The following is a 24,343-nucleotide window of genomic DNA, read 5'->3' on the forward strand; positions in this document are numbered from 1 at the left end:
TTCCACAACTCATCTGGTCTTCGGTCATTAATGTTCAACATGTCCGATCTATCCTTTAGATGGTCCCTAAATTCAGGTGGGATATACTCAAGATCGTAGTTTGGCTCTCGTGGACTTGTTCTAATTTTCTTCAGTTTCAACCTGAACTTGCATATGAGCAATTGATGGTCTCTTCCACAGTCGGCCCCTGGCCTTGTTCTGACTGATGATATTGAGCTTCTCCATCGTCTCTTTCCACAGATGTAGTCGATTTGATTCTTGTGTGTTCCATCTGGCGAGGTCCACGTGTGTAGTCACCGTTTACGTTGGTGAAAAAAGGTATTTGCAATGAAGAAGTCATTGGTCTTGCAAATTTCTATCATGCGATCTCCAGCATCATTTCTATCACGAAGGCCATATTTTCCAACTACCGATCCTTCTTCTTTTCCAACTTTCTCATTCCAATCACCAGTAATTATCAATGCATCCTGATTGCATGTTTGATCAATTTCAGACTGAAAAAGTTGGTAAAAATCTTCAGTTTCTTCATCTTTGGCCTTAGTGGTTGGTATGTAAATTTGAATAATAGTCGTATTAACTGGTCTTCCTTGTAGGCATATGGATATTATCCTATCATTGACAGCATTATACTTCAGGATAGATCCTGACATGTTCTTTTTGACGATGAATACAATGCCATTCCTCTTCAAGTTGTCATTCCCAGCATAGTAGACCATATGGTTGTCCGATTCAAAATGGCCAGTACCAGTCCATTTCAGCTCACTGATGCCTAGGGTATTGATGTTTATGCGTTCCATTTCATTTTTGACGATTTCCAATTTTCCTAGATTCATACTTTGTACATTCCACGTTCCAATTATTAGTGGTTGTTTATAGCTGTTTCTTCTCATTTTGAGTCATGCCACATCAGCAAATGAAGATCCCGAAAGCTTGACTCCATCCACGTCATTAAGGTCGACTCTACTTTGAGGAGGTGGTGCTTCCCCAGTTGTCTTTTGAGTGCCTTTCAATCTGGAGGCTCATCTTCCGGCATTATATCAGACAGTGTTCCGCTGCTATTCATAAGGTCTTCACTGGCTAATTCTTTTCAGAAGTAGACTCCCGGGTCCTTCTTCCTACTCTGTCTTAGTCTGGAAGCTCATCTGGACCCTGTCTGCCATGGGTGACCCTGCTGGTATTTGAATACCGTGGCATAGCTTCCAGCATCAGAACAGCTCGTAAGCCCCCACAGTACTAACAAATTGACAGACGCATGGGGGGCTTTTATGAATCATTTATGCATTAATAACTTCAGAAGTATAAATGGTGCAAACTGACAAAAAGCATTATTTGAAAGTTTAATTTCTTGAATGGTGCTTTTATATTTAGCTTTGTTAATTTAAAAAAAAAATTTTTTTTCCAGTTAGCGTTTACCATCTTCAATCAGAAGGACTAAAACATACAAAAAATTAATGCTGATGGATAAACAAAATGTGATATATTTATACAATGGAACATTATTCAACCGTGAAAAAGGAAAGTATATTGATAAATGCTACAACGTGGATGAAAACATTATGCTAAGTCAAAGTAGCAGACATCAAAGGCTACATATTACATGATTTCATTCATTTGAAATGTCCAGAGAAGGCAAATCCATAGACAGAAAGTAGATTAGTGGTTGCCCTGGGAAAATTGGGACTAGCTGCTAATAAACCCAAAAACCCAAACCCATTGCCACCAAGTCGATTCCAATCCATAGCGACCCTAGAGCACAGGGTAGAACTGCCCCATAGGATTTCCAAGGAGCAGCTAGTGGATTTAAACTGCTGACCTTTTGTTTAGTAGCCGTTATCACTTAACTACTGGGCCTCCAGTACAGGGTTTTCTTTTGGGGTGATGGAAATGTCCTGGAATTAGATTGTGGTGATGTAGTGAATATATTAAACATAATGAATAATTAAAGTACACTGAAGTGTACGCTTTAAAATTGTGAATTTTATGTTATATGAAAGATACCTCAATAAAATCATGCGGTATAAAAATGTCATGCTGGGTCTGTGGGCACATGCATTGTATGTTTTGATAAATGTTGCCTAGTTGTCCTCCACGGAGACTGTACCAATTCATACTCTCACCAGCTATGCATGCGAGCGCCTGTTTTTCTTACGCGCTTGCCAGTGTAGTGAGTAATCAGAAGTTTTAATCCTTGCCCATGTGACTGTTGAAAAATAGTAAGCTACTGTAGGTTACTTTTGTATTTCTCTAATTACGATCAAGATTGAATGTCTTCTCAAATACTTAAATGCCATTTATGTTTCTATCCTGTTAACTTCTGTTCTTATCCATTGCTTGTTTTTTTGTTAAGATTGGTCTTTTTTATATTGATTTGTAGAGCGTCTTTATGTACTATCTTTTTTCCCAGTTCTTTGTCTTTTGGGTCAGTAATGAATTCTACCACAAATGCCATCTTTACTGCCCAGCAGTACTTGTTACAACATTACTCTGTCTTCATGGTTTAAGCCAAGAACCTGATATTAGAGAACATCCTATCTCATTGACATCTTCGATGAAAAACCAAACCTGTTACCATCTAGTCGATCCTGACGTATAGCGACCCTATAGGACAGAGTAGAACTGCCCCCATAGGGTTTCCAAGGAACGCCTGGTGGATTGGAACTGCTGACCTTTTGGTTAGCTGCCGAAGCTCTTAACCACTATGCCACCAGGGTTTCCATCTTTGATGAGGGCCGTTAAATTTCCCAGTGCTTACCGCTGTACTCATTGTGTTTGTAATTTTGATCTCAGAATCTTGAAAGGGATTGAATGAGGAAGGCAGGCTTTGGGTACATTAAAACCCCTCAAAAATCAAACCTGTTGCCGTCAAGTCAACTCCAACTCATAGCAACCATCGAGGACAGAGTAGAGCTGCCTCATAAGGTTTCCAAGGCTGTAAATCTTTGTGGAAGCGGACCACCTCAGGGTTCTCCCACAGAGCAGCTGGTGGGTTCAAACCAGGAAACTTTCAGTTGGCAGCCAAGCGGTTAACCACTGCGCCACCAAGGATAATAGATTAACTGATCCCAGATTTTGAGTTTAGACAAGCATTGAAGTGAATGTAATTTATGAGTGTTCCTAGGAAATGTGAAGAAAAAACCCCACTAGGTTAGTAAATGATGGGCAGGAAGATGGATAAATACATGGATAGATAGGGGAAACCAGTGTACTAAATAGGGGTGAAACCCAGCTCATCGCTGGCAAAGAAACAGAGCTTTTTCCCTCCAACTTTTGAGTCATTCGGCAAGTTTAGACAGTCCTTCAGCAAATGAAGCCCTGTGCTTGGTGCCGACTGTCTAGGTCTGAATGAAACAGTTCATCCCTGACCTCATGAAGTTCCTAATGTAATGAAGGAGATGGGCAATAAACAGGTAAGACAAATGTACCGTTACAACTGAGAAAACGTTATGAAGGAATTTAATGTTTCGGTTTGTTTAGAGAAAATAACTGGTTAAGTAGTGGCTGCATGACGTATTTCTGATAGGGAGGTCAATGAAGGCCTTCCTGAGGAGGTAGCGTTCATGCTGAGACTTCCAGGGTAGTGAAAAGCAGCCAGCCATAGGAAAGGTGGAGAAGGACATTTTGTGCAGAGGGAAGTTTGGAATTGAGGGCCAGAAAGATGACATCTGTGAGAAACAGAGAGGCCCTTATGGCTGGAGCTCAGCTGAGGTGGAAGAAGTCAGCAGAGACCGTGCAAACCACGGTAAGGACTTTGGATCTCGCACGGAAGAAGTGACATTATCAGGTTAATGCTTCTGCCTGCAGAGTGAAGGGGAAAAGGGTAAGAGAAGAAGCAGGGAGAGCAGTTAAGAGGCTCTGGTGACAGTCTAGCCCAGAGACAAGGATGGTGGCAGAGCAGATGGAGAGGAATTGGTAAATTGTAGGTATAGTTTGAAGGTAGAATCAGCTGGATTCGATGTATTGGATGTGGTAGATAATGGAGAGGGAAGAGTCATGGATTATTCCCAGTTGATTTTCACGTGCTCTGCATGGAATCAGTGGGAGCTCTAGGAAGCTAGATTCGCGAGTAACGGTAAGTAATGTTTATTTGTGTAGTGCTTTGAAAGTACTGCCACATCTATCACCTTATTTGAGTCCTTTAATTTTTTAACTGAAACGTTGGCAAGTGAAATATTTTCTGCGTAACTTACGTTCAGAGGTCTTGAGGCCACTTAAAATTCTCACACAGAAAAAGCAGCCCTTTCCAAAACTACATGTTATCCCTTACAAAATTGACATGGGATTTTTTTGGGTGGAGGTGTACTTAATTTTATTTATTTCTTAGGGAATAGTGTAAAAATTATAGCATTTCTCTTAAGAGTAGATTTTATAAATTTTGTCTAAATGAGAATATAAAGCCTGCTATATTCTTAGAAAAGGAAAGAGAATTTTAAAAACTTTCCAAACGGTTGTAAACCATAGTTAAATTAATGGAAGCCACTTTAGACTGCTGCGGTTAGTAAGCATCTTTGCTTTTGGAATACATTGCTGCACACTATACAATTTGGTGGGGAATTCAAATCAAAATCTTAAAGCTACCGCAAACGCATTCAATCATTTCTAGCATGATTTTGGTATATTTGGTGTGAACAATATTGTCTGTAATTTAATGATTTTTCTTTTCTTAGACTTTTTTTTTTTTAAATGCAATTTTTAGTGTTAATCTACAAATGGAACAGATTACAAGAATTGATACATTAGTTTCTCAAAAATAGGAGAAATCATAGTCTTATTTATTTTTCAGAGGTGGCTGGATCCAAACAAACCAATAAGGAAGCAGCTGAAGAGTGAGCATGCATACTTATTTCATGTTTTTGCAAGTATATTTTATAAAGATGAAGGATTAATATAATCTGATTAATTAGAACTGCTTTTATTAATTCTAGGAGGATCTCCTTACAGTTTGAACTTTAGAGTCAAATTCTTTGTAAGTGACCCCAACAAATTACAAGAGGAATATACAAGGTAGGTTTATGGAGCGTATTTTTCTTGAAAATATTTTCAAAACTCTACTATGAAAATTTGAAACCAGTTAGGCAAAAATAGATTACGGAACTGTAATTCTGAGCTTCCCAACCAGCACACACAATTTATGGGTGTTCCAAGGTGATGATCTCATCCTTCGCTCCCCGTAGCTGGGAAAGCTTTAGGGGATTGGAACCCCAGCGTAGCCTCATCCAGCCACATGCAGCCTCTTGAGCCATACAGATATAAAACTTTCCTACTTGTTAAAAATGGTTCAGAAACACTGCTATAAGTAATCGAGGAAGCAGACTTTGCTGTAGTTCCATCCAAGGGATGTTCATAGTGACAGTTTTGCCTGGGTGTTCTGTTTTGGTTTTCCTTCATGTAAAAGCGTATTCTACATGTATTTTATTTTCTTTGAGGAGAACACAGAATTCTATAAAATATATAATAACCTCTGTGTAGGAGTCATGATCAGTACCTGTCTTTTTTTTCCCTATGTGGTTTTAATCTTTGATTCTAAATAAAATGTAGAATTTATAAAGGCCGTTGGCAGTAACGCGCTAGTATGTTCAGGCCTTAACCTGCCCTTTTCACTTTTTTTATTCCTAAGCCTGAGTTTATGTTACTGTCTAATTACGTTGTTAATTATCCTTGACAAAGTATTCACAAGAATGATCCATATGTGCATGTTGATAGTATATGAATGTTAGATGAAATGTTTCAGGTAGAAATAGGGGGCAAAGATGACAATGTGCTAATTGGCTTTGTTAAAATAGCCTGAAAGGTAACCCTGTGCATTGTTTAAGAGACAGAATTAGCTGTTAGGGTTTCAGCAAGCATCTTTTACCTTCTGTAAAAGTCTCAGATATCAAAATTAGTGGCTATGTTAAGAATTACTCTTAAAAAATAGGTGCTAATGTAAAAATCCATACCTAAAGCTACCTGTAGACAGGACATTAGCTTTTAATGTATTAGTTACGTTTAGAATGCTATGGTGGAAGCGCATAACAAAACGATCAAGATAGTTACATAATGAGCTACAGCTGCCCATCCTCAGGTATTTGTAGAGTTTTCAATAGTAGACCAACTAAGGGAAGTTGTATTGACACTGTTGAGAGTCCTTTTCTGTGCGTTTATTGGGGTCAAGATGTTACTTTCTTATAACAGGAGACGCTGGGAGTATGGGTCCTGGATTAGGCAGTCCTAGTATTTGAAACTAATAGTACGATTCAAGCTAAATTATCTTGAAAAGCAAACTTGTGTTGTATGAATATCATTTTGCTTAATACTGTATTCTTTAACCAGTCAGTATTCGGTGTTGAATAATTAAAAACAAGATCCTTTATCTTAAGAAATAATTCACAATATAGTAAAACTTTCCTTAATTTTGGGTGAAACTCCAAGGGAAATTCCTGAATTAATGAAACTTGTGAGTTATTAAGTATTTCTAAATGCACTTTATTATTTCCTGGTGCATATGATAACTTGAAATCAAGTAACAGAATATTCCGTGATATGTTTTATGTAATCAGTTTTAAATATGTAAGAAAATATTTGTAATTAAAAGATTAATACTTTAAAATTGGATTTCTAATGCGTTTAACATTTATGAAGAGTTTATTAGTGTCAGTAATTAAAATATTGTCAGTTATAACCATGTTCATAGTTGACTTCACTCAGAAAACTGTCTTTGAATTTCTGAATTGGTATAGTGGTGCCTATGAAAATACCTTGCAGGGGGAGGGCATGTTTGGCAAGCAAACATAGAAGGCATGCATTATTTGCATAAAAATACAATGTATATACATATACATCTACTCCTCACTTATCGACTGTCTCGTTATCCAACATTTCGCACTGACAATAGTAAAAAATCTATCTAGCTGTTTTGCACATTAACGACATGCATGTGGCAGTAACAAAAACCAAGGTGTGAGGCGAGAGTAACACTGGCTGGGGTGGTTAAGGTTGGGTGTCAGCTTGGCTGGGCCAGGATTCTCAGTGGGTTGGCGGTTATGTAATGATGTACTTTGGTGATTATGTAGTGATATAATTTGGTAGTTATGTAATGATGTGATTTCACAGTTATGTAAATGACGTAGTCATTCCCTGTTTTCACATAACACCAATTCTCGTGTAACGACCTGGTCTTTGGAACCTAACCATGTCTATAAGTGAGGAGTGGAGATACAGACAGACAGACAGACAGACAGACAGACACACACACACACACACACGTACCCTGTATAACAAAATATTTGCCAATTCAACAGTTTTTATATGCATAATTCAGGGACAGTAACCAGAATTTTGAATGATTTTTGACTTTTGGAATGTGTACATTTTTTTTTTAAGTGGGGTAAATAAAAGTCTTAAAATTTCCTGTCAAAAGATGTAAAGTCACCAAATTTGGTCTTCTGCCAGTGTTATCTAGCACGGGTGATTTTGCCTAGCAGGGACTGAAGGGCAATCCCATGTCGTAAGCAGCCTCTGGAGTCTTGTTATGGAATACTGATACTTTTATTGGTTTTTAAGGAAATTGGGCACTTGGTAATTCTGATAATGGCAGAGCAATAGTAGAGAAAGGAACCTTTTATGTCTAGTTAGATGATAATGCACAGGCCTGTGGTTGCAGTTGGCTTCTTATCTTAGCAGAAAAGATGAGGTTCTTCCGTTGATCTCTAGTGCACTGCTCCCATTGGTTTTTCTACATAATGACTCAAGTTTTCCATGCCTCCAGTTCTACTCTCGGCAGACAACAATCATCAGAATGTTTCTCCCTGATCTTCTCCTCCGCTCGTTTAACTCTTAAAAATCTTGACTTTTATAATGGGAAGCTAGTGGAAACCAGACAATTGAAGTACAAAATTTCATATATCAAAGAATTTTTAAAATTTGGATTTATGAATCTATGAAAACTTACTTTAAAAGTATATTTTCAGTCTTTAAAATTGAATATTGAAATGTTTCAGTTTTGGTTTTGGTGTAAGTATATAGTTTTTAAAAACTGAAAATGCTGTAATTTCAGTAAATGCTAACTATCTTTCTCTTTAAGGTACCAGTACTTTTTGCAAATTAAACAAGACATTCTTACTGGAAGGTAGGTGATTTTTAATTTTCAGTAATAAATTTTAAAATACTTTTATTTCTGAATTAAGTAATTCATGTTCATTGCAACCAAATTGTGTATCAAAAAATGATTACATGTAGCATAGATTTTTTTTCAATCGGAGAAGTTCATGACTTAATAGTTAAAATGTAAGTCACATAGAAACTTCAGGTGCGACTAATATAAATTATAGTGCTTTAGAAATGATTGTATTTTACCTTGGTTTATGTGTTCTCTGCTTGGTTTTATTAGATTGCCCTGTCCTTGTAATACTGCTGCCCTTTTGGCTTCATTTGCTGTTCAGTGTAAGTATTAGCTCACTTTTAGGTCAAATACAGTATGCTTGTGGGGTCTGTGCATTGCCTTAAAAGTACATTACCTTTAATACGTGGGCCCTTTAGACATATGCTGTTGGCGTTAGTTGCGGTTGAGTCGATCGCGACTCGTGGCGACCGACCGCATGTTGCAGAGTAGAACTGCTCTATAGGGTTTTCTGACTTCTCAGCAGATCGCCTGACCTGTCTTCCGAGGCACCTCTGGGTGGGTTCAAACTGCCAATCTTCTGGCTAGAAGTGCAGCGCCCAGCGACATTTGTTCTGTACAGAAAGTAGTGACTGCAGAGGAACTGTAAGGAAATGCCCAACTAATTAGTAACGATTTTGTTTCCTGAACTATTTTGAATGTTAAATGAATTGTTTTAACTTGCTCAAGTGGTAACAACATCAGAAACACATATTTTACTGCTAGAAATAGATAGAATTGATGATGTTGCTGATTTAGCCCTAATAACTGAAAAATGTGTTTATTGAAACTGTGAATATTTTTCTTCCACTTATTAGCTGAACTTGGCGATTACAATCAGTCAGAGAATTTGCCAGGCTACCTCTCAGATTATTCTTTCATTCCTAATCAACCTCAAGATTTTGAAAAAGAAATTGCAAAATTCCATCAGCAACATACGTAAGAATTTATTTACTTTTCTGTTTATTTGGTAAACTTAATGGCATCCTTTCTAGAGAAATGTTTTAAATTGTTTCTAATTTGATTGTTTTATGTACTTAATATAGAACAGTTACTATTATATAAAATACTATGATTGATACAAAGAAATAGAGGTGATCTATACTAAAAATAAATATTACTGCTTATTTCACATAATATATGAGGCTTCTTTTCATTTCTGTTAAGAACCATACAGCTGTATGTATGCAGAAATTCATTTGCTATTATATAAAGTTCTCAGTTCTTAAGAAGTAATTGTAGAATATTAATAGTATATTCACAATATACAGCTCAATCTACCTAGCGATCTTTCTCTCTTTTTAGCTATATGAAAGGGGTTGATCCTGTTTGGTAAACAGCCAAGAGGAGAAAAGGAACTTTATATAATAATAAATTAATATTAAAATATTCCTTTAAAAACAGTAGCATTTTTTCAATAATAATTATATTCAACTTTCATTTTTAGTGAGATTAATTTTGTGTGACAAAATTTTTTCCAGAAAAGGTGTATTGCTTTGAATAGAAAGTAATATTGTTTATTGATTGAGAGTTGAGTTTGTAACATACAGTTCAAAGTACTCAGGAGGAACTAAGGCAGTGTTGAATATTGGCTCAGCGTCTGTACTCAAGGGCCAGACTGCCGGGGTTGACTTTCACCTGGTAAAGTTAATTACTGTCTTGTAACCTTGGCCAAATTGCTCTGTCTCTGCTTCTCTTTTCTTATCTGTAAATTGAGGGTAATAAGAGTATCTGCCTCTGGAGTTATTGTAAGGATTAAATGAGTGTATATACACAGAGTGCCCAGAACAGTTCCTGGCACATGGTGAACACTGAAGAAATATTAGCTCTTATTATAAAGAAAGCTTACTTTCATTTGGTAATAGCCCATGTATCTAAAACAGGTTGGCAAACTGTGGCCCACCACCTGTTTTTGTATAGTCTGTGAGCTAAGAATGGTTTGTACATTTTACGTGGTTGAAAATAAGAATCATATTTCATGGCATGTGAAAATTTTATGAAATTCCAATTTCAGCGTCCGTAAACAATCTCCCACTGGACCACAGACACCCTCATGCATCTCCACGTTGTCGGTGGCTGCGTTCACACTACACTAGCAGACTTGGATAGTAGTTGCGACAGGGAACATATGGCCTGAAAGCCTAAGATACTCACTCTCCAGCCTTTTACAGAAAAAGTTTACTGAGCCCTGATCTAAAATCAGACTAATCAATGGGAATTTTAATAGATTGGCCTAATAAAAGGAGGGGCTATTTTGGCCTAAAAGTAAATCCCATTTATAATAAAAATTCTACAAATAGCATATCTGAAATGAGTTTGAAGATAAACCAGATTTTTAAAATTTACCAGTAACGAAAAGTTTCTCCTGTAAGAGTTCTTTTAACAAGATACTGATTATCTATTTCTGTTTGGTTTAAAGACATGATTCATCAAATCTTTGAACAAATTAAAAATAGAGTCATCCAGTTTAACTTTGGGGGAAGTATTTATTTAACTGAATTTTATGGAAAACTGAGTGAAATGTGTTATGAGCCCGCATTGTCGGGCTGTAGGCTTCCTCTTCTAGGGTCTTTAGTGAGTGGAAGGAAGATTGATGTCTTTACTTCTGTAATTTGCTGGTTTGCTCTCCTGTGGTCGGATAAGGTCAGATAACCAGGACTGTGAGAATTATATATGAAACAGGAATAAATCTGTCTGTTTCCAAAGGCTTTTACATTTAGAGCAGTGGTTCTCAAACTTGCGTTCATAAGAGTCACCCAGAATACTTGTTAAATGTGAACAATTTATATCTTATCCCAAACCTTCTGTATCATTCTCCATAGAACAGCACTTTTCAAGCTGTCTGTGATGAAAAGACCAGTTTTTTTCCTCCAGTCTGTCAGGAGTGATATAGTAGTTTTGAAATATACAATAAAAATGAATTACTAGAAAAATAAAATGGAGAAAAAAGCAAAGACATAAAAAATTACAGGTCCTTTTTTTTACTGTTAGATTCAACAGACGTAAGATTATTCTGCCAAATGGCTGTAGAAGTATCTGATACTCAATTTCTGTATTTGTGGTGACTCAGAATCTGTTTGTGCGCCTTGCTTTGAGAGGCACCCCTCTGGAGGTTAGCTCAGAATCTGCGTGTTTGAGAAGCACCCTGAGTAATTTCAGTGCAGATGGTTTAAGGACCAAAGTTTGAGAGACACACTTTTAAGGTATATCCAAGAGTGAGTGACTTTGTAATTGGCCATAAGAACAGCTAGGGACTTTTAAAACTCGCTGTATTCTTATATTTCTGGATGATTTGGGTTACTGAAAATGCATCTTTCCAATAAGTTAGACGTTACCGTACAGAATTAAGAAGAGCAGTCACGCATGGTGTTTTGTGACTTAATTAGAATGCTTAAAAATGTTCCAGATAAGTAGCCTTTTCCTACTTTAACCATGTTTGTGATTGACTTTTAACCTAATGATGTTTTTATAGAGGCTTATCTCCTGCAGAAGCAGAGTTTAATTATCTGAACACAGCACGTACCTTAGAACTCTATGGTGTGGAATTCCACTATGCAAGGGTAAGTGAAGACTACTCACTCTGATGCTGGACTCCATTTTTCATTACTAATTTTTTTTTTAATGCCGTGATAAAATTAGGCAACAATTGGAATAACTTGTGAGTGCTGCTGACATAGTTACACTGAAAATTCCCTCTAAATGTAAGTATTTTCACAAAACCTTATGATTCAGTGCCTGATGAGAAGGATGAAGTGGATTCTTCATGTTAGTTTTCTTAAAGGTGGTGTTTTGTATTTTAAAGATAATTTTTGCAGACCATAAGAGACAGTACCTTTATAATTTTTTTTCTGTAAAATACAGGTGAAGTTATAGGGAAAGTTCTTGCATATTAAACTGTCATGATAATCACAATCATAAAAGATGCTCTCACCTCACTGAGGCCCATGTTACTTCCCTTACTTTATTTTCATCATTTAATGATATCATTGTAAATTTTGATTTTTAAAGCACAGAATGGAACATGTTAGCATGTTTTGTCCATATCCCCCATCCCTTTATTAAAATGGAATGTATAATCACTGTCTGTACCTTTACAATACTCCATAACTTCTTCTTGTGTCAAATTTTGCTGCCTCCAGAAGACCATCATCCTCTTTCCATGAGTATGTTTGTGAGTGATCATCCTTGTTTATGTGTCTCTTCACTTGAATTCCTTCTCATCATTTCCATTTTTTTTTTTTTGTCCTTTTTTTAGGTCTTTTATTTTTTCATTATACCGAAAATATGTTCAACAAAACATGCGCCAATTCAACAATTTCTATATGTATAATTCAGTGATGTGGATTACATTCTTCATGTTGTTGTAACCATTATTGCTATCCATTTCCAAATTATTCCACCACCATTAACATAAACTCAGTGTCCTCTAAGCAGAAATTTTCCCTTTTGTCCTCTTCTCTGATCCTTGGTAATCACTAATAATCTTTGGTGTCTGTATTTGTGCTTATTTCATGTAAATGAGATCATACAGTATTTGTTCTTTTGCACCTGACTTATTTCCCTCAGCAGGATGTTTTCAAGGTTCATCCATGTTGTCGCATGCATCCGGACTTCATTGCTCTTTATGGCTGAGTGATATTCCATTGTATGGATGGACCACGTTTTGTCTATTCGTTCATCTGTTGATGGACATTTTGTTTGTTTCCATCTTTTGACTATTGTGAATAGTGCTGCAGTGCACAGTGGTGTACAGCCATGATTTCTTTATCAAGATTTCTTTATACTCCCCTAGAATTACCTGGTGTACAGCTATTCTTCATAAACCCCCCCTCTCTTTGGGGGCCTATTACTTTTGAACATAAGTCTCTAAAATGTAACATAGTAGTCAGTATTTGTGTAACTAGAATTTGTTTACTTTTACTATAAAATTTAAAAGTAATAGAACTTTAAAAATGTGAATTTAATATGGTTTTCAAAAAAACAAACCCACCAAAATCAGTCATTGTAGTCCTTAGCAGTCTTCTTAGTGTCGTTCAGTATCTACAAAGACTGATATCAATTATATACAAATAGTGTTGGACTTCCCTTTTTTTGTTTAAATGACATGGCTGGATGTCATATATAATTAAATATAAATGTATTGATTTTATTAAGATTTTTTAAATTTGTTTAAATTATTAGCTTGGAAAACTATTTCTCAGGAAACCCTAAATGTAGAGTACTCGATTAAAGAAGTTTAAATTTTAAATGGTCAACATTATTTAATAATGTATTCTGTGCCCACCCCCCTGAAAAAAAAAGGAGATGCCTTAGTCTGGGTTCTGTAGAGAAGCAAAACCAGTGAAGCGTATATAGATAGATAGAGAAATTTACTTCAAGGAAATGGCTTACACAATTGTGGGGACTGGCAAGTCCCAAATCCATGGATCAGGAAGTAGGCTGAAGACTTCTGCTGGCTCATGTAGTTACAGGTACTGCCAAACCCCAAATCTGCAGGTCAGGAGGCAGGCTGGAGGCTTGTTCTGGCTCATAGGGTTGCCAAGGTTGGTGAATCCAAAATCTGCAGGTCAGGTGGCAGTCCAGAGACTTTTTTGCAGGCTTGTATCCCAAGAACCAGAAGCCAGACAATGAGAAGAGGGCAGGGTTGACAAAAAGAGCAAGCTTTGCCATGACATCCATTTATATGCTGGAGGCATTTATATGCTGGAGGCAGTCCACACACTCCCTTGTCAGCTGACTGGCTGCTCACATTCAGATCACAAAATGGAAGGTCATTACATAGTATCTGCCAAACCACTGAGAATCATAGTCTAGCCAAGTTGACACGGAACATTAACCATCATAGTCCATGCTTGTCAACTTGGCACCTATGCACATCTATATAGAATCTATATATAATCTCTAAATAAAAACAATTATAAAGTCATACTTGAGCCTAACATAATACAACTACCATGTACAGCCAAAAATGCACTACCCTTATATACATCTTGTATTTTGTAATAAGTCATGAGATAAGAGGGGGAAGAAAACAAAGATATTTGCGCTCTCTCTCTCTCTATATATATATATATGTATGTATGTGTATGTACATATATATATACACACACACATATAACATAACGAGGAAGAAATACTCCAAACAATTACAGTCCTCGTTTCTGCAACTGGTCACGTGCTTGTAGCTAGTATTTAGAATTACCTTTTTCTACCACGCGTGTTGTATTCCCTTTGCCGTCAGCAAGCACCTCAGCTGGTTGTGGTTGTTTGCCTAGTGGGTTCACTCAGACTTTCATTCCTGAAGGGTCTGGGCCATTAGTACTCATATTAAAATTGGGTTACTGTGGTTTTCCACTCACTTTCATCGCATGGCGTCGTCACAAGAAGAGACGCCCTAAGGGATCTCCTATACTCCAGACGTACTCTTCATTACCAACATTATATAATATGAATTCAGTTTCCCCTTGGTGATCAGGATCAGTCACACCAGCCAGTATGGTAACTCCCTTCTTTGTTGATTCAGAGGCATCAGGAGCCAAAAGTGGCCGGGTAGCATTCTTAGCTTCCAGTTCAATGGAATCAGTGTTGTCTCCTGGTAGGAGCATTCCTCTCTTTGGAACTAAGACCTCTAGACCCACAGAGCATCAGGTCACGGGGACAGGAAGCAAAAATTTTGTGAGTGGGTTACTAGGGGTAATAGTGAGTGCCACTCCCATTTCCACTCCTTGATTCCTGGACCTGTGAATCCTGGCTGTGGGAGAAACAGCACCATATATTGGATGCTGATTTAGAGCATGTGCAGCCTCCTGGAGAACATTGCCCCAACCCTGTAAGGTATTGCCATCTAGCTGGTGCCGTAATTGTATCTTTAGAAGGCCATTCCAATCATTCTATCAAGCCAGCTGCTTCAGGATAATGGGGAACATGGTAAGACCAGTGAATTCCATGAGCATGGGCCCACTGCCGCACTTCATTTGCTGTGAAGTGAGTTCCTTGATCCAAAGCAATGCTGTGTAGGATACCATGATGGTGGATAAGGCATTCTATAAGTCCATGGGTGGTAGTTTTGGCAGAAGCACTGCATGCAGGGAAGGCAAATCCATATCCAGAGTGTCTATTCCAGTAAGAACAAAACGCTGCCCTTTCTGTGATGGAAGCTATCCAGTGTAATCAACCTCCCACCAATTGCTGGCTGATTGCCCCCAGGAATGGTGCCATATTGGGGACTCAGTGTTGGTCTCTTCTGCTGGCAGACTGGACACTCAGCAGTGGCAGTAGCCAAGTTGGCCTTGGTGAATAGAAGTCTGTGTTGCTGAACCCATGCATAACCTCGATTCCCTCCACCATGGCCACTTTGTTCCTGAGCCCACTGAGCAATGACAGAAGAGGCTAAGGAAATAGGCTGGCTACTATCCACAGAATGTGTCATCCTGTCCACTTGATTGTTAAAATCTTTTTGTGCTAAGGTCACCCTTGGGTGAGCACTCACATGAAACATAAATATCTTCAATTCTTTGGCTCATTCAGAGGGGTCTAAGCACTTACTTCCTTGTCACCAATTTTCCACTAATGTTCCTTCCAAGTCCCTGACCATCCAACCAAACAATTGGCCACAGCACATGAGTCAGCATAGAAGCTCACATCTGGCCATTTCTCCTTCCAAGCAAAAGAAAAAACTGGGTGCACTGCTTGAAGCTCACTGTCCTTCAGGGAGGTCCCAGAAAGTGGCTGCCCTGCTGCTGCTGTCCACTTTCAAGTGCTGCCTGCTTATTGCCCAGAACCGTCTGTAAAACGAGGCACGAGTTTTCTCTTCCTTAGTCAACTGATTGTAAGAAACTCCCCATGAGGCCACAGGTGCAGACTGGGAGATGGAAGGTAACGTGACAGGAGTGGGGACCATGGGCATTTGGACCACTTCCGCATGTAATTTATTTATGCCTTCAAGTCTTGCTAGGGCGTAACCTCATGTGTACTGCTTCTATTTAATGATGGAGTGCTGCTGTGCACGTCCAGCTTTGTGACTTTGTGGGCAGACTATACCCAGTTCATGATGGGCAGCTCAGGCCGCATAGTGACTTGGTGGCCCACAGTTAAGCATTCAGTCTCTACTGAGGCCCAGGAACAAGCCAAAAGCTGTTTCTCAAAAGGAGAGTAATTATCTGCAGAGGATAGCAGGGCTTAGTTCCAAGATTCTAAGGGTCTGCTTGTGATTCACCAGTAGGGGCCTGCCAAGGACCCCAAATAGCATTTCTATCTGCCATGGACACTTCAAGCACCATTGGATCAGCTGGATCATAGGGTCCAAGTGGCAGAGCAGCTTTCACAGCAGCTGAACGTGTTGCAGAGCCTTCTCTTGTTCTGGGCCCCACTCAAAACTAGCAGCTTTTTGAGTCACTTGATAAATAGCCTGGAGTAACCCACCCAAATGAGGACTGTATTGCTTCCAAAATTCAAAGCAGCCCACCAGGTGTTGTGCCTCCTATTTATTTGTAAGAAGGGCCAGATGCAACAACTTCTACTTCGCTTTAGAAGTGCTGTCTCAACATGCCCCGCACCACTGGACCCCTAGAAACTTCACTGAGCAGGAAGGTGCCTGTATTTTTGTTGGGTTAATTTATCACCCTCTGGCATACAAATGTCTTACCAACAAGTCTAGAGTCATTGATACATCTTCCTTACTCTGTCCAGTCAGCATAATGTCATCAATGTAATGGACTGAATTATAACATAGGGCTGGAGAGTTGATATACCCTGAGATAGGACAGTGAAGGTGTATTGTTGGCCTTACCAGCTGAAAGCAAACTGCAAAACAGGTGTGGAGGAAAAGGCATTGGCCAGAACAATAGCTGCATACCAGGTACCAGGAGATGTGTTAATGTGCTCAAGCAATAAAACTATGTCTGGAAAAGCACCTGCAATCGGAGTTACCACATGGTTAAGTTACCACATGGTTAAGTTACCACATGGTTAAGTTACCACATGGTTAAGTTACCACATGGTTAAGTTTATAGTAATCCACTGTCATTCTCCTTGGGGTAGATCACCACCCCTGCATCCTTCAAGTCCTTGATAGTACCACTAATTCCTCCAGGAATGTGATACTGCTTTTGGTTTACTATTTTCCTAGGTAGGGGCAGTCCTAATTGCTTGGCCTTTAGGCTCAAGTCTGGGAATTGATGGAGGACCAGTGCTTCTGTATTTTGGTGATTCAGATTAGACTGCAGTTCAGTTGACCTAGAATTCTTATGCTTGTACAGATCAAGTAAACATTTAATAGGTTTCCCATCTGTTTCACTCATAGAGACACCATGACCATGTAGCCAACACTGTAAGTCCATGCAGGTCAGACTGTTCTGATTACTGTTTTGACTCTGCTATCCATTATGGTAACCACACCCAGCTTGTCTTTGGTTTTTAAGTGCTGCCACTTGGCCCTTGCTACCCACGGGTTCAGTCACCCCCATTGTAGTTACGTGTCTTAATTCAGTTAGGGCAGTTCCCACTGTAATATCATACCTACATAGAAGAGCAATCACAGCAGTCTTTTTTATTTTTTATTTTATTTTTATTATACTTTAGATGAAGGTTTACAGAACAAATAGTTTCTCATTAAACAGTTAGTACACATATTGTTTTATGACGATGGTTAACAACCCCATGACATGTCAACACTTTCCCTTCTCAACCTTGGGTTCCCTATTACCAGCTTTCCTGTCCCCTCCTGCCTTCTAGTCCTTGTCCCTAGACTTTTGTGCCCCATTAGTCTCATTTTGTTTTATGGGGCTGTCTAATCTGGCTGAACGGTGAACCTCAGGAGTGACTTCATAACTGAGCTAAAAGGGTATCGGGGGCCATACGCTCAGGGTTTCTCCAGTCTCTGTCAGGCCAGTACGTCTGGTCTTTTTTTTGTGAGTTAGAATTTTGTTCTACATTTTTCTCCAGCTCTGTCCGGGACCTCTGTTGTGATCCCGGTCAGAGCGGTCAGTGGTGGTAGCCATACACCACCTGGTTGTACTGGACTCAGTCTGGTGGAGGCCGTGATAGTTGCGGTCCATTAGTCCTTTGGACTAATCTTTCCCTTGTATCTTGTTTTCTTCATTTGCCCTTGTTCCCAAAGGGGTGAGACCAGTGGAGTATCTTAGATGGCTGCTCACAGGCTTTTAAGACCCCAGACGCTACTCACCAACGTAGAATGTAGAACATTTTCTTTATGAACTGTGTTATGCCAATTGAGCTGGATGTTCCCCAAGACCACGGTCCCCACAGCCCTCCGCCTAGCATTTCGGTCCTTCAGGGAATTTGGCTGTGTCTGTGAAGCTTCCATGACCTTTTCTTGTACAAGGTGTGCTGGCTTCCCAGTATTGTGTACTGTCTTACCCTTCACCAAAGTTACCACTTACTGTTGTCTATTTAGTATTCCCCCCACCCCTCTCCTCCCTCATAACCAACCAAGACTGTTTCTTCTTGTGTGTGAATGTTTTCATGAGTGTCTACAGTAGTGCTCTCATACGGTATGTGTCCTTTTCACAGCGGTCTTCAAGGATACAGGGGCTCCCTTCACGGGCACTCACTGGTTGGGGCTGTGGGTCCAAAGTGATAGGTCCACTGTAACATTCCAATTTCCCTAAGCCTTTGGATACCTTTTTCTACGGTATACCAAGGCAGTGCTGGCATTTCAGCTTCATTTAGTGTAGTAAGTCACCTCTTGGTCCACGTTTCAGTCAACCAGCCAAATAAAGTGTTAACCTCTCGAGCTGAAACACTGAATGAAGAATATGCTTAGTGGGCCCATATCAATAAACTCAGACTGATTCAACTTTATGTTCCTTTCGCCGTTATCCCATAGCCTTTATAGCCATTCTCACATATAGTCCCCAGGTTTCTGTTTGTATATATTAGAAAAATGAAGCAGTTATTTTGGAATGTAGCGTACTTCTCATGGGTCACACTTCATTCTTCACCTCTTGGGGCTCGCTGAAATTTAAGTCTAGTTACAGGTTTAGAAGCAAAAATGGGTGGTGAGTGGGTCCTGGGGACATTCAACAATGTCTTGCAAAGCATCTGCCTCAGGTGATACCCCAGGCAATGCTCTAGGTGCCACCGCCAGGTGATATCTCAGACAAGGACTCTTCAGACACAACTGGATTAACCTCATCACATGGGAGTAGAAGGAATGGTTTTATGGAGAAAGGTGGTTTAGCAGACAAACTTGGAGTTAGGGGCTCAGTGTCCCCAGCTTCCAGATTATCTGCCCATAAGTCCCCAACCCAAGTTTCAGGATCCCATTCTTCCCAATCAATGCCCACATTCTAACTTCAAATATCATTCAAGGTTGGGAATTAAATTGGCGTTCTAGTTCAGCCAATCTTAGGATAAGACTCTGGGTTTGGTTTTCAGCAATATCAACTGTGTTACTACAGGAAATTAAGGCCTTCCTTCAGGGCACAAATAGCAACTTTCAGGTCTTTTATGGGGCACTTGAGCTGTGACTTTGAAGCCCTTAGCTTATCTTTTTTTTTCCTCCACTTTGTCTAGCAAAAGTAGGACCATTCAGACAGCTTCATTATATTTCTCAGTTTGACAAAAATGTTGAAATGTATGAAATACACAGTCACCCGGAGCCTTGTCTCTCACGAGTATTTGATCCAATGGTGGTGATATTTTGTGTATTTCCGTTGCCACATCAGACTGTGTGGATTAACAGTGCTCTCTTTACTACTGGACATAGTCGTTAGTGCCTTTAACTATAGCCAGACTAGAGAATAAGGATCGGTAGTTGGAAAATATGCCTTGGTGATAGAAATGATGCCAGAGATTGCACGATAGAATTTTGCAAGACCAACGACTTCTTCATTGCAAATACCTTTTTTCAACACCATAGACGGCGACTGTACACGTGCATCTCGCCAGATGAAATACATAGGAATCAAATCGACTACATCCTTGGAAGGAGATGATGGAAAAGCTCAATATCATCAGTCAGAGCAAGGCCAGGGACCGACTGAAAATAGACCATCAATTGCTCCTATACAAGTTCAAGTTCAAGAAAGAACAAGTCCACGAGAGCCAAAGTACGACCTTGAGTATAACGAACCTGAATTTAGAGATCATCTCAGTAATAGATTTGACACTTTAAACAATAATGATCGAAGACCAGGTGAGCTATGGAATGACATCAAGGGCATCATACGTGAAGAAAGCAAGAGATCATCAAAAAGACAGGGAAGAAAGAAAAGACCAAAATGGATGTCAGAAGAGACTCTGAAACTTGCTCTTGAACGTTGAGTAGCTAAAGTGAAAGGAATAAATGATGAAGTAAAAGAGCTGAACAGAAGATTTCAAAGGGTAGCTCAAGAAGACAAAGTAAAGTATTACAATGACATGTGCAAAGACCTGGAGTTAGAAAACCAGAAGGGAAGAACACTCTCAGCATTTCTCAAACTGAAAGAACTGAAGGAAAAATTCAAGCCCTGAGTTGCCATATTGAAGGACTCTATGGCGAAAATATTAAACGATGCAGGAAGCATCAAAAGAAGATGGAAGGAATACACAGATTCACTGTACCAAAAAGAATTGGTCAGCGTTCAGCCATTTCAGGAGGTAGCATATGATCAGGAACCGATGGTACTGAAGGAAGAAGTCCAAGCTGCACTGAAGGCATTGGTGCAAAATAAAGCTTCAGGAATTGACAGAATACCAATTGAGATGTTTTGACAAACGGATGCAGCGCTCGAAGTGCTCACTCGTCTATACCAAGAAATTTGGAAGACAGCTACCTGGCCACCCAACTGGAAGAGATCCATATTTATGTCTGTTTCCAAGAAAGGTGATCCAACTGAATGTGGAAATTATTGGACAATATCATTAATATCACAACCAAGTAAAATTTTTCTGAAGATCATTCAAAAGCAGCTGCAGCAGTATATCGACACAGAACTGGCAGAATTTCAAGCCAGATTCAGAAGAGGACGCAGAACCAGGGATATTATAGCTGATGTCAGATGGATCCTGGATGAAAGCAGAGAATACCAAAAAGATGTTTACCTGTGTTTTATTGACTATGCAAAGGCATTTGACTGTGTGGATCATAACAAATTATGGATAATAACGCGACGAATCAGAATTCCAGAACACTTAATTGTGCTTATGAGGAACCTGTACATAGATCAAGAGGCAGTCTTTCAAACAGAACAAGGAGATACTGCGTGATTTAAAGTCAAAAAATGGTGTGCGTCAGGGTTGTACCCTTTCACCATACCTATTCAGTCTGTATGCTGAGCAAATAATCAGAGAAGCTAGACCATATGAAAAAGAACGTGACATCAGGATAGGAAGAAGACTTATTAACAACCTGCGATATCTGATGACACAACTTTGCTTGCTGAACGTGAAGAAGACTTGAAGTACTTACTGGTGAAAATCAGACTACAGCCTTCAGTATGGATTACACCTCAACATAAAGGAAAAAAAAAAAAATCCCCCCCAACTGGACCAATAAGCAACATCATGATAAACGGAGAAAAGATTGAAGTTGTCAAGGATTTCATTTTACTTGGTTCCACAGTCAACACACATGGAAGCAGCAGTCAGGAAATCAAACGATGCATTACATTGGGCAAATTTGCTGCAAAAGACCTCTTTAAAGTATTAAAAAGCAAAGATATCACTTTGAGGACTGAAGTGCACCTCACCCAAGCCATGGTGTTCTCAATCGCCTCATATGCTTGCGAAAGCTGGACAATGAGTAAGGAAGACTGAAGAAAAACCGAAGCCTTTGAATTGTGGTGTTGGCGAAGAATTTTCAATATACCATGGACTGCCAAAAGAACAAACAAGTCCGTCTTGGAAGAAGTACAACCAGAATGCTCCTTAGAAGCAAGGATGGCGAGACTATGTCTCACATACTTTGGACATGTTATCAGGAGGGATCAGTCCCTGGAGAAGGACATCATGCTTGGTAAAGTAGAGGGTCAATGAAAACTAGGAAGACCCTCAATGAGATGGATTGACACAGTGGCTGCAATAGTAGGCTCAAGCATGATGATTGTGAGGATGGCACAGGACCGGGCAGTGTTTCTTCAGGTTGTATATATGGTCGCTATGAGTTGGAACTGACTCAGCGCCACCTAACAACAACAACAGACTTGAGAACCAATTCAGAAACCTCATCCTGAAGATTTTGTACCTTGTTGTACATGGATAAGATACTGAGAACTTAAGAGAATGTACAAAATGTTCAGTGAATATAAAGGGAAATTTGTGGCATCGAGAAAAGGACAGAAAGGGAAAATGACTCTGGTCGTGTAATGGTTAAGGGCTCGGCTGCTATCTGAAAGGTGAACAGTTCAAACCCACCCAGTGGCTTTGTGGAAGAAAGACCCCGTGATCTGCTTCTGTAAATATTGGCAGCCAAGAAGACCCTATAGGGCAGTTCTCCATCATGGGGAGTCACAATGATTCTGAATCGACTCCTGGGCACCCAACAACAACAGCAGTGTTAATTGAATATCTTAGACTAAATGGCATTTGAAATAACATTGTATTTTGAAAAGCATGAGAAGATGTTTTCTCTCTGCTTTCAGAATGTAAACCCACCAAAAAAAAACCCATTGCCGTCGAGTCGATTCTGACTCGTAGTGACCCTCTGAGAATTTCAGAATGTAGTTTCAAGAAATCAGAGTGTGGATCCAAGTCATTTATAGCAGTTTCCAAGATTCAAATAAAGTCTTAAAGCATTTATTGTGGTGCTTCTGTTACAACGTGGCTTACACAATGTTGGCCCTAGGATTACAGTTAACAGAGCATCGATTATCTCTGCCCTCATGGAGCTCACAGGATAGTGGGGGAGAAAAAAAGTGAAATTAAATATACAAGGATATGAAGGGAAAATGAAGAATGCTGTGGGATCATACGCAGAAACATCTAAACAAGCCTGGGAGCAAAGGGTAGGAAAGGCTTATGGAAAAAATAGTGTATTTGTTGAAGCCAGAAAAATGAAAGACATTTAGTCGAGAAAATAGTGTTCACTGTGGTGTCATTAGCATGAAGACCTGAAATTAAAAGAGAACATGGAATATTTGAGGCAAAAAAGATCAGTGTGGTTAGAGTATTACATGAATAAAGAAAAAGAATCGTACAAAATTAAAGATAGAATGACAACTTTTATATCTAACTACATTAAAATACATTAAAAATATATAAACATGAAAGTTTTAAACTGATTATATATGGCAAAAGATAACACAAACAAAGCTAAAAGGTGAAAGAGAAAATAATTGCAACATGTATGACAGGAAATTTTTAACTCTTGATGTTTTATGAAGAGTTCCCACGGATGAATGATTAAAAGCATCGAATTTGAAATATAGGACAGACATATAATCTGCGTTTCACAGAAGAAATACGAATGACCAGTATTATGAAAAATTGCTTATCTTCCCGAATAATGTAAAAAATAACAATGAAACAATGAGATACCAGTTTTTATCAAATGAGCAGAAATATCCATTTTGGGCCAAAGTATAGGAAAGTAAACAGTGATACAATGATACAGTGTTGGTTGAAGTATAAGTTGGTATAACCTTTTTGGAGGGCAAAGATTAATATAAATATACTTTTTGATGTCTTCCATTTCTAAGGCTCCATCCTATAAAATATGTATAAAAATGTGCAGAAGTATATGTGCCAGGTTTTTTTTATTACAGCATTGGCAAGTGGGCCCTGGTGGGGCAGTGGTTATGTATTTGGCTGCTAACCAAAAGGTCAGCAGTTCGAATCCACCAGCCACTCTTTGGAAACCCTATGGGGCAGTTCTACTCTGTCCTGTAGGGTCACTATGAGTCAGAATTGACTCAGTGACAGTGGGTTTGGGTTTGGATACTGATAGGAGAGATGTGTATAATCTACCGAGTACAAAAGTTTCTAAAGGAAAGCGGAGAAGGGTGTATTTACCATAGTTGTTGCTGTTAGGTGCTGTCGAGTTGCTTCCAACTCACAGCAACCCTGTGTACGACAGAACAAAACACTGCCTGGTTCGATACCATCCTCAAAATCGTTATGGTTGAGCCCATTGTTGCAGCCACTGTGTCAGTCCATCTCTTTGAGGGGCTTCCTCTTTTCCTCTGACCCTCTACTTTACCAAGCATGATGTCCTTCTCCAGGGACTGGTCCCTCCTGATAACATGTCCAAAGTATGTGAGATGAAGTCTC

The 24,343-nt window shown here is 39.2% G+C and overlaps 1 protein-coding gene across 2 annotated transcripts in view; it reads left to right on the plus strand.

Moving 5' to 3' along the window:
- Positions 1-24,343, plus strand: part of PTPN4 (protein tyrosine phosphatase non-receptor type 4) — a 222,437-nt gene that overhangs the window by 83,153 nt on the left and 114,941 nt on the right. Inside the window, exons 4-9 of one of the 2 annotated variants that reach the window (XM_023724688.1) lie at positions 4,781-4,823; positions 4,902-5,001; positions 8,060-8,104; positions 8,366-8,418; positions 8,953-9,073; positions 11,607-11,694. In XM_023724688.1, the coding sequence (XP_023580456.1) occupies positions 4,781-4,823; positions 4,902-5,001; positions 8,060-8,104; positions 8,366-8,418; positions 8,953-9,073; positions 11,607-11,694 (450 nt within the window). The remainder of the gene's footprint in view (positions 1-4,780; positions 4,824-4,901; positions 5,002-8,059; positions 8,105-8,365; positions 8,419-8,952; positions 9,074-11,606; positions 11,695-24,343) is intronic. The other variant, XM_004389685.1, reaches the window with a different exon arrangement.

The sequence above is a fragment of the Trichechus manatus genome, unplaced genomic scaffold, assembly GCF_000243295.1.
Source record: "Trichechus manatus latirostris isolate Lorelei unplaced genomic scaffold, TriManLat1.0 scaffold00255, whole genome shotgun sequence".
Taxonomy (NCBI): Eukaryota; Metazoa; Chordata; class Mammalia; order Sirenia; family Trichechidae; genus Trichechus; species Trichechus manatus.